This window comes from Ustilago hordei (genome assembly GCF_900519145.1).
Source record: "Ustilago hordei strain Uho2 genome assembly, contig: UHO2_contig_15, whole genome shotgun sequence".
Taxonomy (NCBI): domain Eukaryota; kingdom Fungi; phylum Basidiomycota; class Ustilaginomycetes; order Ustilaginales; family Ustilaginaceae; genus Ustilago; species Ustilago hordei.
Window position 1 is genome coordinate 1 of NW_024545281.1, and position 18,293 is coordinate 18,293.

General features: G+C 49.9%; 4 protein-coding genes across 4 annotated transcripts; all 4 read right to left on the bottom strand.

The window, feature by feature from the left end:
* Window positions 1–2,142: 2,142 nt before the first annotated feature.
* Window positions 2,143–6,031, bottom strand: UHO2_05697 (uncharacterized protein; the record flags this gene model as incomplete). Its single annotated transcript, XM_041558596.1, has 3 exons — window positions 2,143–5,626; window positions 5,718–5,879; window positions 5,973–6,031. The coding sequence occupies 3 exons, from the start codon at window positions 6,029–6,031 to the stop codon at window positions 2,143–2,145; spliced, it is 3,705 nt and encodes a 1,234-aa protein (XP_041414530.1).
* Window positions 6,032–11,157: 5,126 nt separating this feature from the next.
* Window positions 11,158–11,719, bottom strand: UHO2_05698 (uncharacterized protein; the record flags this gene model as incomplete). The annotated part of the gene is made up of 2 exons (XM_041558597.1): window positions 11,158–11,604; window positions 11,717–11,719. The coding sequence occupies 2 exons, from the start codon at window positions 11,717–11,719 to the stop codon at window positions 11,158–11,160; spliced, it is 450 nt and encodes a 149-aa protein (XP_041414531.1).
* A 769-nt stretch (window positions 11,720–12,488) lies between these two features.
* UHO2_05699 (uncharacterized protein) lies at window positions 12,489–13,118 on the bottom strand (the record flags this gene model as incomplete). Its single annotated transcript, XM_041558598.1, has 2 exons — window positions 12,489–12,866; window positions 12,981–13,118. 2 exons carry the CDS (start codon window positions 13,116–13,118, stop codon window positions 12,489–12,491), a joined length of 516 nt encoding a protein of 171 aa, XP_041414532.1.
* A 2,381-nt stretch (window positions 13,119–15,499) lies between these two features.
* On the bottom strand, window positions 15,500–16,711 carry UHO2_05700 (uncharacterized protein; the record flags this gene model as incomplete). The annotated part of the gene is made up of 3 exons (XM_041558599.1): window positions 15,500–15,839; window positions 15,912–16,368; window positions 16,510–16,711. 3 exons carry the CDS (start codon window positions 16,709–16,711, stop codon window positions 15,500–15,502), a joined length of 999 nt encoding a protein of 332 aa, XP_041414533.1.
* Between the last annotated feature and the right edge of the window lie 1,582 nt (window positions 16,712–18,293).

Here is an 18,293-nt window from a genome sequence, read left to right on the forward strand (position 1 = left end):
AACCCTAAACCCTAACCCTAACCCTAACCCTAACCCTAACCCTAACCCTAACCCTAACCCTAACCCTAACCCTAAACCCTAACCCTAACCCTAACCCTAACCCTAACCCTAACCCTAACCCTAACCCTAGCATCCTCTGTCGATCGATCTCCTCAACCTCTCGATACCACTCCCATCTCTTCCCAGGTGGATTCCTCTCGAACTTCTCCTGTATGCTACGAGTGAGACTACCTCTGAAGAGATCAATCACTAGCTCATTGTCATCTAGGTTGACCTGTCCTTCCAAGTCTCTGAACCGCTCTACATGACGTGTGGCGGCACCAGGAGCATCACTTGTGAGTCTGAGAGCCAACAGCTTGTTGTATGCCTCCATCCTAGCATTGCGTGGGTTGAACTGCTCTAACAGTCGCTCTGTGAAGTAGTGCCAATCATTGAACAACCTTCCTTCTCTAGCTCTATCAATACGGAGCTTGGAGGTCCACCACTCTCTTGCTGTCCCTTCCAGTTGAGCACCCATGTGATTGATCATCCTAGACTGCTCATACACCTGGTTGAACTTAAACCATGCTTCGGCTTCTAGAATGAAGATCTCCATGTCTCGGGGATTGAACTTTGGAAAGGGGGTGGCAATGGGCTTTGACCGGTTAAGCTCTGCCATGATGCTGGTATCCTCCTCGTGGTCCAGGGGGTAAGGGTCCGTCCTAGTCCTGCTGTAGGGGTCCAGCTTAGTCTTGACATATCTTGGCCCAGTAGGTGAAGCATACTTCTCGTAGTTGATGTCCTCCTGCTCATCCAGGTTGAATGAGACTGATCGTCTTGGTCGTGGAGCTGGAGTAGGAGTATGTGGGTCTCCTATCATAGACTCATCTCCTCCTCCTGCTTGGTCTTCTGAGTGAGAGAGGTCCATTGTCTCCTCCCTGCTCAGTTGAGCTCGTTGTAATCGTTCCTCTCGATGACCCTGTCTGGTAAGCTCTAGCTGTGCTTCCAATAGAGTGAGTAGTCTATCGAGCTTGTTGTTGAGGTCTGGGTCCGTCATGGTGATCGTGAGGAGCTGCTTGAACGATCCACTCTAATGTCAGGGGTCTCGCGCCTGAAACCCAGGTCGGTCTGTCGAGATACTCGGTGACTATCAAACTGTGCGACAGCTATTGTCTCGAGATACTCGGTGACTATCAAGTTGTGCAGTGACAGCAGGTGGCGTTTGTTGTATATACTATCGTAGGTTTCGGCTGACCTCTGTGGACACTCCGTTCAGGGGTAGCTCGGCACAATCAATATCAATGTTATGATGACACCAAGGTCTGGTGTGCATGTTGATGATGATGAGGTTGATGGTGTTGGTGATGAGATTGGTGATGTCGATGATAATGAGGTTGATGGTGTTGGTGATAAGGTTGGTGGCATCAACATGAGTGTCCAGTGTGTTGACTTGATGCTTGAAGTGATCCCCGGACCGCAGTGGACTACTGCCTTCGGTTCTATCTATATCCGGACCGCTAACCTGCTATGGGCGCCTTCGGACGTCAGGTAGTGGTGATACAACACACACACTACGATGAGGAGCAACCTTGATAGATTGCTGCTATGCTGACTGTAACTAATGAGTACTTGTGTTTCTAAAGTATTGACTAGTTGTATGGTGAGTAGAGTGGATGGGGATCCACTCGACCTATGATGATGAGAAAGCATGGTTATATACCTCTTCACAGCATCGCCAGCGATGCTGCTCCTGCTCTCTCTCCAGAGAGTACTTTCTTCATCGAGTACTGCTCAGGGGCCTCTCCTGCTTGGCACCCCTGTGCCTCTTGAGTGGTGTCGACTCCTTCGACACTGCTCCTCCTCCTCATGACCTGTGTCGACTCCTTCGACACTGCTCCTCCTCCTCATGACCTGTGTCGACTCCTTCGACACTGCTCCTCCTCCTCATGACCTGTGTCGACTTCCTGTCTCTCGAGCCCCTGAGTGGTAACCATCTGAGCTTGGTCCTCCTCATGGCTGCGCCTGCTCTTTGAGCTTGGTCCTCCTCGTGGCTGTGCCTGGTCCTCCTCGCATATGGGCTCAGTGCTCCTTTGCATGTGAATCCATAGGAGTCCATGGTCTCCATGGAGACTGCACTACGACCATGCTCTCTACTGGTATTGACTAGGTCTTCGATACCTGTGCTCCGTCCATATGAACCAGTGACCCTCCTGCTTCTTGAGCATCCAGGCCCATGACACGGAGAAGCTGCTGCAAGTAAAAGTCCATGGTTGCAGAGGATGGCAGCCATTGAACAGAGTAGGCAATGTTGTTGCAGTTGGTAGCAGCATGGATGATACCAGTGCCATCTTGTGGGAGACAGAGTGCAGCCTTGAAGGTCAACAGGAGGCTTGGTGGCAGGGTGGCAGTGAGGAAGTACTGAGGCACTGGAACAGTGGTGATCAGTTGCTTGATCTTTGCCATTGATGGCCAGAAGGAGTCTTGTGTGATGCAGACATGACACTCATCAAAGAAGATGGCTGCCAGGCACTCTTGCTCCACCATCTCCTGTGCCCAGCTGCCAAAGTGCTCATTGTAGCAATTCTCTGCAGCCACCAACACAAGCTGACTTCCCTCCACCTTCTTGGCACAGTTGTACCCAGACCACTTGCTTGCAATGATCCCAACAAGCTTGCATTGCTCCAGTAGGTCCTCCATGAGCGCAATGAATGGTACAACCACCACCACCACCGAGGTAGGAGGAAGCCAAAACAGAGGTGTCATGAAGAGTGCAGACTTGCCAGTGCCTGTTGCCATGACAATGATCAGTGGTGACTCATGCCTGTGAATGGCATTGAGTGCATATGCCTGCTCCACTGTCTTGGTACAGTGGCTACCAGTGACCTTGAAGAGGGCTTTTCTGACCACAGGAGGTATTACAGCTGAACGGTGGTTCTCAACAACAGGAGGGATGATGTTTGCAAGGGAAGCAGATGGCTTCTCCTCCACCTTTCTCCTGATGTGCCAGACATCTTCCTCCAACTTGTCCAACTTGCACTTGAGATCCACAGGCAAGGCAGCATTGACACATGCAGAGCCTGCCTGAGGAGGTGCTGCTGCATCCAATGGCTGCACAGCATCCTGGTAGCATGAAGCCAGACACCAGAATGCATGCCACCTCTTGGAGACAGAGAGCATACAATCCAAGCTCTCCTGTGTCAGTTCAAGTAGCATGCTGCTGTCCAGACCATAGTGCTGCTGAGCAGTAGATGTGGAGTGACCAGCTTGCAAGTCGTGAGAATGGTCAGCATACTCCTCTGAGGGAAGGCCAGGCCGGATGAGCACCTTGTCAATGCTGACTGACAGCTGCCACCAGTTGCATATGTGGAGAGAACTTGCTGATGGGCCAACAAACTCCTGACAAAGACTCTGTAATGTCTTGCTGATGTCATTGGTCTGCCATGGCTGACCCCTGTGATTGACAAGGAGGAGAGCACTCAGCTCCCATGCAACTTCTACCAAGTTGAAGAGGAGGTGCAGGAAAGGCACTACCTCCATGACATAAAAGAGCACCAGCTGGCCAACAGCATGAGGGAGGAAGCGAGGGATGAGCTTGGATGGACCTTTGCCCTTGTTGCTGGCAAGCACAGTGACAAAGTGACCATCAGCAAGGAAGAGGTTGCGCTGGCTGACCAATGTGTTGGTGTGCTGCAGCTTGACCAGCTCTGTGCCTCTTGCCAGCAGACCACTGGTGAGCTCAATGAGCACAGCAAGGAGCTTGTTGAACTCATTGTGAAGGGCAAAGTAGGCATGGGCAGCAGCCGTGTCAAACTCTGGCTCTGCTGAGCAAGTATCAAGGAGCGGTTGATGCTGAGGAAAGCCTTTGAGAGCCTGACGGAGGCAAAAGGTGCCAGTATCTTGCTTTGTAGCAGTAACAAAGCTGTAGCCTGGCTCCCTGTTGCAGAAGTGGTCCTTGTATGTAGACAGATCCACATGCTTGGACAAGGCACCATCCTTCAGCAGCAGCTGCTCCAACAGAGAGGTGGCACAGTCCAAGGTGCCTTGGACAAGGGTGTGAAGGCAGCTGATCTTGATTGTGTTGGTGCCATAAGTCACCAGCTTCCTATCCTCAGACCACCGGAAGTAGAGGCTGCTGCCATCATCCTTAGCCAGCTTGGTCCCATAGCAGAGAAGGGATTGCAGATGAGCACTTGCCGAGTAGCTGTTGTTGAACAGGTAATGCTTCATAACTGCTTGAACCCCCTTGTTGATCTCTGGGACTGGCTTGCCAATGAGAGTGCCATGGTCTGGGTGGAGAAGGTGGTGATGCATCACTGCATGGAATGCAAACTCCAAGTTGACCAGGATCGAGGTTGCTGTATTGACCGGCTTGGATGTGCCATCAGGAGAGAGGCAGAGGTGGAGGAAGGTGCGTAGCAGAGGAAGACGTTCCAGCTCACCATAGGCAGGAGGATCTTGGGTGATGAGGTAGACACTGATCGACTGGATGCCACTAAATGCTTGCAAAACCACATCAGGATGCATGGAGACATCAACATCCAGATTGGGATCATGGAAGAGGTCCTGAAGGTCCTCAAAGAGCCCTGCAAGCTGTTCACTGATGCCAAGGTGTGCATCCTGATCATCATCACCATAGTAGCCAAGAACCTTGCCATCTAGCATGACATGAGCCAGCATGGTGATGAGCATTGCCCAGCAGTCAGCACACTTGATGACTGTGGGTTGATCAAGGGAGTATGGATGGCTAGGGGTGTCGTCAAAGGCATGGAAGGTTTGCTGCACCTGGTGGCCAGATTGAAGAAGTGCCTCCATCCACTGCTGCGTACACTGTTGTGTCATGCCAAGCAGCCAGTGAAGGAAGTCCTGGTGGGCACCTGGCCACTTGTGAGGGTTGCAGCCAAGGGAACCAATGGCTGCCACTGGCTTGCCAGCCCAGTACTCCTGCCAGCCTAGCTGCTTGAGCCATGGGCTGAGATTGCCAGTCACAGTTCGTGGTTGAATGCCCTCCATGTCCAGATCTGCCTTTGCCATTAGCTCTGCATCCTTGGCAAAGAATGCTTCCAGCTGCTCCTTGAAAGCTGTGTCCTCCTCTGTGTTGATGTTGGTGTTGATGTTGAAGGCAACAGGAGGGGGTGTAGGCTCGAGCTTGCTGTTGAAGACCCACACATAGCAGGTGAAGGGACCACTGGTGAAGATGGGCTGAATGAGAACAGGGTGGATGACAGAAGCCTTTCCATCATGGCTGCTGCACTGGTGCTTGTATGCAGAGGAGCTCGACTTGACAGCATACTTGCAGATACTGCAACAGTAGCCATCAAATGTATCAAGCTCCTTGATGAGGTTGATGGGGAGTAGATTGGTGTTGATGCTGACAGTAGTGGGGCTGACAAGGTTGAGAGTAAGGAGTGTCTCCTCCAACAGCTTGATGCCAGTCTTGGTGAGCAGATGATGGTGGGACTTGAGGTGCTGAGACACATTGGCATAGGTTGGGATGAGCAGCAGGTGGTGAGTGCACTCAGGGCGAGTGCAGAGGAGAAGAGAAGGGTGCTGGAGGAGGCGGAGGCAGAAGCTGCAAAGCTGGTTGGCAACCTTCAGATCAACTGGAGCAGCAAGAGCAGTCTGGTTGGCAGCAGGGAGCAGCAAAGTGCTGTTGATGACAAGGAGAGCATAGATAGCACAAGTGACGTCAGTTGATGCTGATCAAGAAGATACACTGGAGAGAGAAGCAGTGTACATACAAGTCATCATCACTGTTGATGGCATCAGAAGGAGCGAGGTCATCAGCTACTGGAGATGGGAAAGCATCATCAGGGTTTGAAAGAGCATTGGCACTGTGCATCACAAGGTTCTTGATGATGGCAAGAGGAACTTGGCTTTCAGTGAAGGGGTTGATGCTGCTACTGTGACAGTGACAGCAAAGCTCGGTAAGAGACAGAGACTGGTCAGTTGGAGATCAATAGGAAAAGGCAAAGGAAGAGGATAATAGCACGTACCTGACTGCAGCAGCAGTGTTGATGCTGGCACCAATGGAGATGGAAGATGATTGAGACATTGTAGATTGTGGTTGGTGTTAGCAGCAAGAAGAGCTAGATGTTGCTGGTGTGGTATGGTGCTGAGAGATGTGAGTGTTGAGGAGACTTGCCATAGCTGTGAAAGAGGGCTGGTATATATGCTAATGCTGAGGAGCTCAGGTGTTGGCAATGACAAAGTCAAAGGATGCATGTGCAGACACACACACAATGATGATGGGGAACAACAACATTGGATTGCTGAGTGTGGGAATAGAGTACAGGCAGTGATGTGAAAGGTGATGTGCAACAAAGCAATGATGAGAACAAAGGGTTGAAGATCGACTAAGGATTGATGATGAGCAAAGGCCTGGAGGAAACAAGTGGCAATGGTGATGTGTGGTGATGGTGAGAAAAGCAGCAGTGGCAAGAACAAAGGGGTGAGAGCATAAAGGACAAAGGTGTGAGAGTGTAAGAACAAAGGCTGATGATGTCAACAAAGGTGTGAGAGTGTAAGAACAAAGGCTAATGATGTCAACAAAGGTGTGAGAGCATAAAGGACAAAGGCTGATGATGTTGACAAAGGTGTTGCAAGGCTGATTGGTAGTGAGGTGTGAGCATGAGAGAGAAATGATGTCAACAAAGGTGCTGTAAGGCTGAGCAGTAGTGAGGTGTGAGTGTGAGAGAGAAATGATGTTGACAAAGGTGTTGTAAGGCAGAGTGGTAGTGAGGTGTGAGCATGAGAGAGAACAACAGCTGATGAAGACAAGTGGTGATTATGTTGTGTGGTGATGATGAGAAGTAGTGGCAGCAAGAACAAAGGGCTAAGAGTGCAAAGGAGGCTGATGATGTCGACAAAGGTGTTGTAAGGCTGAGTAGTTGTGGGGTGTAAGTGCAAGAGTTGTGCTGGAGCTCTGCATTGCTCTTGAGCTGTGCATTGCTCAAATTGCGCTGCTCCAGCAGAGTGTGCATTGCTCCAGCTGTGAGTGCATTGCTCTCGAACAGTGCATTGCTCTCAAGCAGTGCATTGCTCTTGAGCTGTGTGTTGCTCTCAAACAGTGCATTGCTCTCGAGCTGTGCACTGCTCAGATTGTGTTGCTCCAGCAGAGTGTGTATTGCTCCAGCTGTGAGTGCATTGCTCCAGCTGTGAGTGCGTTGCTCCAGCTGTGAGTGCGTTGCTCCAGCTGTGCGTTGCTCATTTTGCGCTGCTCCAGCGAAAATAAATTTGTTTGCATTGCAGCACTTGAGCAGTGTAAATTTCGAGTGCATTGGGGGTCAACGCAGTCATGTGAATTTCGAATTTGGCGGAGCGCAATTGTGCGTTGCCCGCAAGCAAGACACACCGGCTAGGGCTAGGGGTTACATAACACAGGTCACATGCCAAAAAGGTTAGATCGAAACAATGTTTTCAAAGTATCAGTAATGTGCGCAAAATACTAGATTGAAACAAAGAACACATATTTAACAAAAGGTGCGAAAATATGAGGTCGAAATAGAGGTCACAAAATGTTAGACACATCTCAAGAATGTTAGATTGAATCTGATGTCAAAAATAAATGTCGGGCAACGCGCTCCAAATGTTAGATCGGGTTTGAAATGACGGTTAGTCTTGTGCTCCTTCGACTTGTGCTCCTCCAGCAGAGTGAGCGCTGTCCAGCAGTGTGCTCCTCTTGATTGTGCTGCTCCAGCAAAGTGTGCACTGCTCTCGATCGAGCTCCTCTAGATTGTGCTGCTGCAGCAGAGTGAGCGCTCCTCTTGATTGCGCTCCTCTTGATTGCTCTGCTCTCGATTGAGCTCCTCTCGATTGCGCTGCTCTTGATTGAGCTCCTGTCGAATGCACTCCTGTCGATTGCGCTCCTCTCAATTGCGCTCCTCTCTCTCGCTCTGCTCTCTCTTGCACTACTGTCGATTGCGCTCCTCTCTCCTGCTCTGCTCTCAATTGCGCTTTTGTCTCTTGCTCTGCTCTCGATTGCGCTCCTGTGGATTGCGCTCCTCTGCAATGAGCTCCTGTCGATTGTGCTCCTGTCGAATGCGCTGCTCTCTCCTGCTCTGCTCTCGATTGCGCTCCTGTCTCTTGCTCTTCACTCGATTGCGCTCCTGTCAATTGCGCTCCTCTCCAATGAGCTCCTGTTGATAAAGCTCCTGTCGATAAAGCTCCTGTCGATTGTGCTCCTCTCTCTTGCGTTCCTCTCTCTTGCTCTGCTGTCGATTGCGCTCCTGTCGAGTGAGCTCCTCTCTCTTGCTCGGCTCTCGATTCAGCTCCTCTCGATTTCACTCCTCTTAATGGCACTCCTCCTGATTGTGCTCCTGTCGATTGAGATCCTGTCGATAGACCTCCTCTCTCCTGCTCTGCTCTCGATTGCGTTCCTGTAGATTGCCCTCCTTTCGATTGTGCTCCTGTCGATAGAGCTCCTGCCGATTGCTCTTCTCTTGATTGAGCTTCTGTCGATTGTGCTGCTCTTGATTGAACTCCTGTCGATCGAGCTCTTGTCGATTGCGCTGCTGCAGCAGAGTGCTCGCTCCTGTTGATTGCACTCCTCTTGATTGTGCTCCTGTCGATTGCGCTCCTTTTGATTGTGCTCCTGTCGATTGCGCTCCTGTCGATTGCGTTCGTCTTGATTGCGCTCATGTCGATTGTGCTGCTCCAGCAGAGTGAGCGCTCCTCTCGATTGCGCTCCTCTCAATTGTGCTGCTCTCAATTGTGCTGCTCCGACAGAGTGTGCGCTGTCCAGCAGTTCGCTGATGAGATTGCGCTTCTCAGATTGCGTTGCTCCAGCTGTGTGTTGCTCTTGAGCTGTGCGTTGCTCTCGAACAGTGCGTTGCTCTCGAGCTGTGCGCTGCTCAGATTGCGTTGCTCCAGCAGAGTGTGCGTTGCTCCAGCTGTGAGTGCGTTGCTCCAGCTGTGCGTTGCTCAATTTGCGCTGCTCCAGCGAAAATAAATTTGTTTGCATTGCAGCACTTGAGCAGTGTAAATTTCGAGTGCGTTGGGGGTCAACGCAGTCGCATGAATTTCGAATTTGGCGGAGCGCAATTGTGTGTTGCCCGCAAGCAAGACACACCGGCTAGGGCTAGGGCTAGGGCTAGGGTCTCGCCGGGAACACCCTTGTAACCTGTCGCATCACGTGTTTATAATGTTAGATCGAATTGTTATTACATAATATAATTACAAGTTCGAAATGGAGCGCACATAATCTCGCAGTTGGGTCACATGATCATAATGTTAGATCGCAATTGTGATTACATAACATAATTACATGTTCGAAATGTTAGATCGGAATAGATCTCACATATCTCCAGACTTGTGCAAAAATGTTGGCTCAAAATCGAGGTCCAGATCTCGAAGCTCCAAGGGGGGACCCTTGCAGCTTTGGCCAAAATTTCAAAAACACAAAGTCCACCACAGCTCAACAATGGGTTGGTCGATTGTCATGAGAGTTTAGGACACGCTTATGGGTGCATAGAGCAACAACTTTCATTATGGGTGCATGCCAGAAATATCAATATTTCAAGGTCCTGACTTGTCCTGCTCCCAACTTCAACATGCAATATCTCCACAACCCACTGAAAAACTCAAGCAGGGATCAGCAACATTATTGTTCCTAGCGCCCAAATGAACAACTTTCATTAATGGGTCGACACATGTTGAAAGTCATCCCTACCAGGCAGCCCCTTGTAACCCTAAGTTTGCCTAGCTACATCAAAGTTTACCTAGGTTCACCAACATTTGCCTGGCTTCATCAACATTTACCTAGGTTCATTCATGTTAACCTAGGTTCATTGAAGTTTTCCTAGGTTCATTGAAGTTTACCTCAGTTCATTGAAGTTTACCCAGCTTCATTGAAGTTTACCTAGGTTCACCAAAGTTCAAACCTAGTGACCAAACTTTGATGGCCCATATCTCAGCCACCACAGAACAGGGTACCATGAGACTTTGCATACACATAGTCCTAGGGTATCCCTACATATCTCATTAGTACAGATTTCATGTTTCCAAGGGTCTCGCTGGGAACACCCTTGTAAGTAAGGCTGAGTAGTTGTGGGGTGTAAGTGCAAGAGTTGTCCTGGAGCTCTGCATTGCTCTTGAGCTGTGCGTTGCTCAAATTGCGCTGCTCCAGCAGAGTGTGCATTGCTCCAGCTGTGAGTGCATTGCTCCAGCTGTGAGTGCGTTGCTCCAGCTGTGCGTTGCTCAATTTGCGCTGCTCCAGCGAAAATAAATTTGTTTGCATTGCAGCACTTGAGCAGTGTAAATTTCGAGTGCATTGGGGGTCAACGCAGTTGCGTGAATTTCGATTTTGGCAGAGCGCAATTGTGCATTGCCTGCAAGCAAGACACACCGGCTAGGGCTAGGGCTAGGGTACCATGAGACTTTGCATACACATAGTCCTGGGGTATCCCTACATATCTCATTAGTACAGATATCATGTTTCCAAGGGTCTCGCTGGGAACACCCTTGTAAGGTCGCAAAAATACACGTCAAAAAATAAACTTGAAAAAAACAAGTCGAAAATACCTTTTCGACACGTATTTTTCCACGTGTTAGTACTCCACTTACGACATGTCTTTTTGATATGTATTTTTCGATATGTTAGACCTACGCATGTGACACCTGTGTTTTTCTGTCTGTCACAGCTATTCGCTCCACACCCGTGTTTTTTCTGTGTGTTAAAGCTATTCGCTCCACACCCGTGGTTTTTCTGTGTGTTAAAGCTATTCGCTCGACATGTTGAATTTTGGCGAATGTTAGACCACAATAATTAACCCGGCTGAGCGCTCCTCTCTGCTGCTCTTCTCTCGATTGAGCTCCTGTCGATTGAGCTCCTGTCGATAGAGCTCCTGTCGATTGCACTCCTTGTGATCCTGTCGATTGCTCTTCTCTTGATTGCGCTCCTGTCGATTGCGCTCCTGTCGATTGCTCTGCTCTTGATGGAGCTCCTCTCGATTGCGCTGCTCTCGATTGCGCTCCTCAAGATTGCTCTGCTCTCGATTGCACTCCTCTCAATTGCGCTCCTCTCTCTCGCTCTGCTCTCTCTTGCACTCCTTTCTCTTGCTCTGCTGTCGATTGCGCTCCTCTTAATTGCGCTCCTGTTGATTGTTCCACTCTCAATTGCGCTCCTGTCAATTGCGCTCCTCTCTCTTGTTCTGCTCTCGATTGCGCTCCTGTCAATTGCGCTCATGTCGATTGTGCTGCTCCAGCAGAGTGAGCGCTACTGTCGATTGTGCTCCTGTTGATTGCGCTCCTGTCGAGTGAGCTCCTCTCTCTTGCTCGGCTCTCGATTGAGCTCCTCTCGATTTCACTCCTCTGAATTGCACTCTTCTTGATTGCACTCCTGTCGATTGCACTCCTGTCGATTGTGCTGCTCCGGATTGTGCTGCTCCAGCAGAATGAGCGGTCCTGTCGATTGCGCTGCTGTCGATTGCGCTCCTCTCGATTGCTCTGCTCGCGATTGCGCTCCTCTCGATTGCTCTGTGCTCGATTGCGCTCCTTTCGATTGTGCTCCTGTCGATTGCGCTCCTGTCTCTTGCTCTGCTCTTGATGGAGCTCCTGTCGATTGCTCTGCTCTCGATTGCGCTCCTCTCTCTTGCTCTGCTCTCGATTGTGCTCCTCTCGATTGCACTCCTGTCAATTGCACTCCTCTTGATTGCGCTCTAACTTTGTATTGGACTGTCTTGAATTTTGTAATGGACCGTCTTGAATTTTGAAATAGACTGTCTTCAAAATTGAAATGGACCATCTTGAATTTTGTATTGGACCATCTTGAATTTTGAAGTGGACCATCTTCCAGGAGGGCAAGACGCGTCTGCCCCACGGCCGGACGCCCTTAGAACCCTAAGTGCCAGTGTCGGCGAGTATATGAGCCGGGTGGTCTTGAACCATCCTGGAGAGCTCTAATACTGCTTTTCCTCTGCTGGTAGAGAAACATACTTGACAATCTTGATATATACATAGCAATGGTGAGGAGGTTTGTAGAGCCATGCACACCATCAGTGCATTGCCCCACTGTCATTTCCCTCGTTGACATCGTCTTGGGCCTCTTCATGGTCAGTGTCCATGGGAGGCTGGTACTCCTTCAGACCCATGGGTCGTGGGCCCAGAGAGTCTACCTTCTGGCTTGGACAGTCTCTGGCCCAATGACTGATGCCCTTGCGCAAATGGCAAGTGTTGCTGCTTGATGTTGCAGGGCTTCCTTGCTTTGGGCCCTCAATGAACTGATGGGGCAGGAGGCGATTGGTTGGCCAGTTAAGGTTTCCCATAGTTGTTTGTGCTGGCAGTCAAGCTGGGTGAGTTTGTGCCAGTTGCCAAGCAGGGAATAAACCTTGAGCTGGTGGCATAGACCAGGTTCCTGGGTTTGGTCATGATGGAGTAGCACTTGGGTGCCTAGCAGAGGACTGCTGTAGCAGCATCCTCTGCCAGCCAATCTCTTCGACCTCTTGATACCATTCCCACCTTTTCATGGGTTGGTTCTGCTCGAACTTCTCTTGTAGACTACATGTGAGACTACCTCAGAATAGATCAATCACTAGCTCATTGTCATCTAGATTGACCTGTCCCTCCAAGTCTCTGAATTGCTCAACGTGATGTGTGGCAGCACCAGGTGCATCACTCATGAGTTGGAGAGCCAACAGTTTGTTGTAGGCCTCCATCCTAGCATTCCAGGGATTGAACTGTTCTGACAGATGCTCTGTGAAGTAGTGCCAGTCATTGAACAGTCTCCCTTCTCGAGCTCTATCATTGTGAAGCTTTGATGTCCACCATTCATGTGCATTCCCTTCCAATTGAGCACCCATGTGATTGATCATCCTTGACTGCTCATAAACCTGGTTGAACTTGAACCAAGCTTTGGCTTCAAGGATGAAGATCTCAACATCTCTGGGATTGAACTTTGGGAATGGTGTGGCGATTGGCTTTGATCATGTTAGTTCTCCCATTATGCTAGCATCCTCCTCTTAATCCAGGCCATAAGGATCTATCCTGGGCCTGCTGTATGGGTCCACCCTGGGCTTGATGTATCTTGGCCTGGTGGGGGAGGTGTACTTCTTGTAGTTGATGTTGGACTGCTCATCGAAGTCAGCAAATGAGACTGATCGTCTTGGTTGTGAAACCGGGGTAGGAGTTTGTGGATCTCCTATCATGGATTCATCCCTGTCATGGGCCTGGATGCTCAAGAAGCAGGAGGGTCACTGGTTCATATGGAAGGAGCACAGGTATCGAAGATCTAGTCGATACCAGTAGAGAGCATGGTCGTAGTGCAGTCTCCATGGAGACCATGGACTCCTATGGACTCACATGCAAAGGAGAACCGAGCCACATGTGAGGAGGGCCAGGCACAGCCACGAGGAGGACCAAGCTCAAGGAGCAGGCACAGCCATGAAGAGGACCAAGCTCAGATGGTTACCACTCAGGGGCTCGAGAGACAAGAGTCATAGGACACTGGCAAGCAGGTCATGAGGAAGAGGAGCAATGTCGAGGGAGTCGACACCAGGTCATGAGGAGGAGGAGCAGTGTCAAAGGAGTCGCCACCACTCAAGAGGCACAGGGGCGCCAAGCAGGAGAGGCCCCTGAGCAGTACTCGATGAAGAAGGTACTCTCTGGAGAGAGAGCAGGAGCAGCATCGCTGGTGATGCTGTGAAGAGGTATATAACCATGCTTTCTCATCATCATAGGTTGAGTGGATCCTCATCCACTCTACTCACCATAACTAGTTATCACTTCAGCATAAGTATATATTAGTTTCAGTCAGCATAGCAGCAATCTATCAAGATTGCTCCTCATTGTAGTGTGTGTGTTGTATCACCACTACCTGATGTCTGTAGGCGCCCCATAGCAGGTTAGTGGTCCAGATATAGATAGAACCGAAGGCAGTAGTCCACTGCGGTCCAGGGATCACTTCAAGCATCAAGTCAACACACTGGACACTCATGTTGACGCCACCAACCTTATCACCAACACCATCAACCTCATTATCATCAACACCCACCAACCTTATCACCAACGTCATCAACCTCATCATCATCAACACTCACACCAGACCTTGGTGTCATCATAACATTGATATTGATCGTGCCGAGCTACCCCTGAATGGAGTGTCCACAGAGGTCAGCCGAAACCTACGATAGTATATACAACAAACGCCACCTGCTGTCACTGCACAACTTGATAGTCACCGATACTGAGACAATAGCTGTCGCACAGTTTGATAGTCACCGAGTATCTCGACAGACCGACCTGGGTTTCAGGCGCGAGACCCCTGACATCTGGCTCTCTCAATCATAGAACCAAAGACAGTTGTTCACTGCAGTCTGGAGATCACCTCAAGCACTCAGCTGACACACTGGACACTCATGTTGGCGCCAACAGCATTACTCACACCAGACCTTGGTGTCATTGCAATACAGCTATCATTATTGATCATGCTGAGCTACCTCTGGACAGAGTGTCCACAGAGGTTGGTCAAAACCTGCAATAGCAATGAACCTATCACATATTTGGGTGAGAAAAGTCATAGTGGCCTTCTACAACAGTTCCTGACAAGAATAGTAATACACAGCATTTTACCACATATCTTGACAAGATCTGTAATAGATGTGTTTCTACTACAGATATCAGGTTTCAGGTGCATGACCTCTGACAAAGGGTTTCTCAGTGAAACTGACCAGAAAGGGCCTGTCCAACTGATTTCACAAAGCCACACCACAAAAAGAGGCTATCGACTTGGCAGGACTCAAGCAGAAACATAAGATGGAAGGGGCAGTAACAGGAGGCTCATTGCCATTGCTAACGATGAGCCGAGATCACAAGAAGGGGTAAGATGACAGGAATTTCACCACTTGGATGAAGTGGGGGAGATGCCTAAGTAGTGATGAAGTTGTGCTTGTTCTCACCTGAGGACAAGAGTATGAACAGAGCGCAGAGGCTATACTCCTCTTAGAAGGAGCTGGAGCAGTGTTGCAGGCAGCACTGCAAATGTCTATCTAACTGCACAATCTTCACTTTGTCCTCATAGTTGAGTGGAAACTCATCCACTCTACACTTGACTAACTATATCTTTAGTGTATGTATCCTTAGTTATCTTGCCAATAGTTGCAATTGCAGGAGATTGCTTCTACTCTGAGTGTGTTGGTGTTGTATCACTGCTGCTTGATGCTGTCTGTTGGCAGTTGCCTACTGCAGTCAAGACAATGACTCTTGCTATGAATGGCTGTCAAGATTGCAAACACTCATGTCAAGAGAGAGGTCATGAAGCTATATGCTAGTGTAGTCTTAGCAAGTTGCCTAGGATTGCAAGTGTGCTGTGCTAGCCTTGAGAGGTTTCCATGAGAACCAACTTTCCCAGCAGGTTTGCAGTTTCAGCCAGACAAGCACAGACAGTTTGGGGAAGAGACTGTCGATCTCTTGCTCCTGTAATCGACTGGCACATGATTGGGAAGACTGGATGGACGTAGATTGGATGATAGCAGGACTAGGCACTGGTAATGAAAAGCTGCGAGGCAGTTTACTGGACGAGGCTGTGCCGTTAGCCATGCCTTCGTTGTCGCTTCTTGAAGCGGTCCAGTAGGCACTGGTCTGTGGCGCAGTGCTTGGTGGAATGGAGAGGCTGAGAGCGTTTGGCTAGTTCGGTGTCGGCGATGTTGTCCAGCTTTGCTTGGATGCCTAGGTCGACTTCGGGGATGCGTGTCAGCATTGCGGTGGAGAGCAAGGCGTTGGTTTCTTCCTGCTTCGGTGGTGGCGCCAGCGGTTGCTGTGTCGAGGCTGAGCAGGAGGAGGAGGAGGAGGAGGAGGAGGAGGAGTCGTCGTGTGGCTGTGGTGCCGAGGCGTTGGTTCGTTGCCGCAGTTCTTGCTCGATATACGCCATCCTGGTGATAGCAAAGCAACGCATGTCGGTGAGTAGCAAGCAAGAGGAGAAGCAAGAGGTGAGGAGCACTTACATATGCCCGTCGACATCCACGGTGCCTGTTTCGTGCTGGAAAGCATCCGCCATCCAGTCGCGGCGCTGCATCTGCATCTGCGTCTGGGATGCTGCCTTGTGTCGAGAGACGTTGGGCTTGCGCTCGCCGTTGTTGAGCCGGTCGAGCTGGATGCCAGCTGGTTTGCGGGTGAGAGCGCGGAGGGCAGCTAGCTCTTGCACGGATAGCCGCTCGTCGCAGTCCTCGTTCGTGTCCGCAAGCGTAGCATGGCAGGTAGAGGCAGAGATGCGTGTCGGCTTGCATCGCCCTCGCTTCTTGAACAGCGGTTCTGCTTTGGTCCTCATTTCTGGGCCCGTCGTGGTGGTGGTGGTGGTAAAAGAAGAAGGAGAAAGAGCGGCGCCATTCGCTTTCTTCAGGCAACTCTTTTCCAGCAGGCGATCACTGCCCATTCCCACGCTCGACCCAGGCCATGTTGCTCCTTCATATCATCATCGAGGCGCTGTGAGAGTAGAGTACAAAGGCAAACGCATCGTGGCGGATGTCTACACAGCCCGCACAGAATGCAAGACGCCCTCCAGCGCTCCAGTGCGGTGATAGCGGTGCAGATCGTCGTTGCCACCCAGCACCTTATCCCTTGCCAAGATGGTCGGGAAAGTAGCATGTCCCGTCAGCCTCGCAAGTGCCGTCTGTAGATTGTGCCCATCTGCTCGCAGATCGACCTGGTAGACCGTATCCACTGCCTGCAGCGAATCCAACAATGCCTTGGCCTTTTGCGAGTAGGGACAGCGGTGCAAAGACTCGTCTTTGTATTCGGTGGCCATCTTGGGCAGACAGTGTTGCTGGAGGGTGAGCAAGGTGGACCTTGATGATGAGCAAGATTGTCGATGAGCAAGATCGTCGCAAGCCCTGCTGACTAAGCATGATTAACACCACCAGCCATCCTCCACTCTCCCTCTCTCTCTTACATGGACAGGCTATATGTGCATTGTAACTGTGTAACCAAGTTGATCAGTGAAAGGAACCAGTAGGCTTGTTCCTGATAGCTTTCCACTGACCACCTTAAACACTCCATTCAGAGGCTATCTTGCACATCTGAAGAACTAGTTTGGCAATGCTATAACATGCAGCCTTCCATATCAGCACAACCTAAGAGTCAAGTAAAGTGTAGAGTGGATGAGGTTCCACTCATATGCTATGCTCAAGTGAGAGTATATATGTGTTTGGAGGGTGTTGTCTGTGACACTACTCCTGCTGCTCTGTCATAGGACCAGATGTGCAGGAGGATCTGTTGCAGGCAACTTTGTGAAGATGCCTATATAACCATGCTCCTCGTCATAGCCGTTGAGTGGATCCCCATCCATTCTACACCTTACATTACTAGCTATAACTTCATCATAAGTATACTTGGTAGTTTCCATCAACAGTTGCAATTGCAGGGCATTGCATCTACTTAGCACATGTGTTGTATCACTGCTTGAGGCCATCCAAAGGCAGTCCATTCTGCAGTCTGGAGATCAATTGACACCAAAGGCAGTTCACACTGCAGTCTGGCTCTCTTGATCATTAGAACCAAAGGCAGTCATCCACTGCAGTCTGGGGATCATCAGTCAATCAGTCAACACACTGGATGCTCGTGTTGGTGCAAGCACATTCACTGTCAGGTATCGCATGTCATAGGAGCCAGATGTGCAAGAGGCAGGAAGAAGTTGAAGTCATATGAAGGAGTGCAGAAATCACAGGATCAGGCTAACCGAGAGCTTAAGGAAGAGTTCACTGAAATCAGTAGTAGAAATGGTCCTATGGCATAACTTGGCAGGATCTGTAGGAACACAGTCATTACTACAGAGTTCAGCAAGAATCATAATATCATGCCAAGTATGACAGATCTCACAGGAATCAGTCAAGAAAGGCACCCCATCGCTGATAGGACAAGGGGAGGATACTGTACAAAGGAAGAACACCACTGGATGAAGCAGGGTGTAAGCGATCATGCGCCAGAGACTAACTGAGGTTGATTGAGTAAGGTCTACTCGATATGTTTCACCTAAATGTAACCAAGCATTGCTGCCTAGTAAATATCGACTGACTGCCTTGAACACTCCATTCAGAGGTTGTGCAGCACGAACATTGTTTGTTGGTGAGAGGGTGATACACCCTCCCTTACAGTACAAGTGTTCATAGTACTGTTGTTAATGCTCTTGGACATCATCTGGACTGTGATATGCCAATTGCCTACAGAGGATGGGAGTTACTGGACTGCTGGTGTGAATCACTGCCTACAATAACCAACTGGACTGCTGGTGTCGAGCAACACCGCCTTCAGTAATGAACTGGACTGCTGGTGTGAAGAACACCACCTACAGTTGTCAACTAACAGTGATACAACACACACATTGAGAGTTG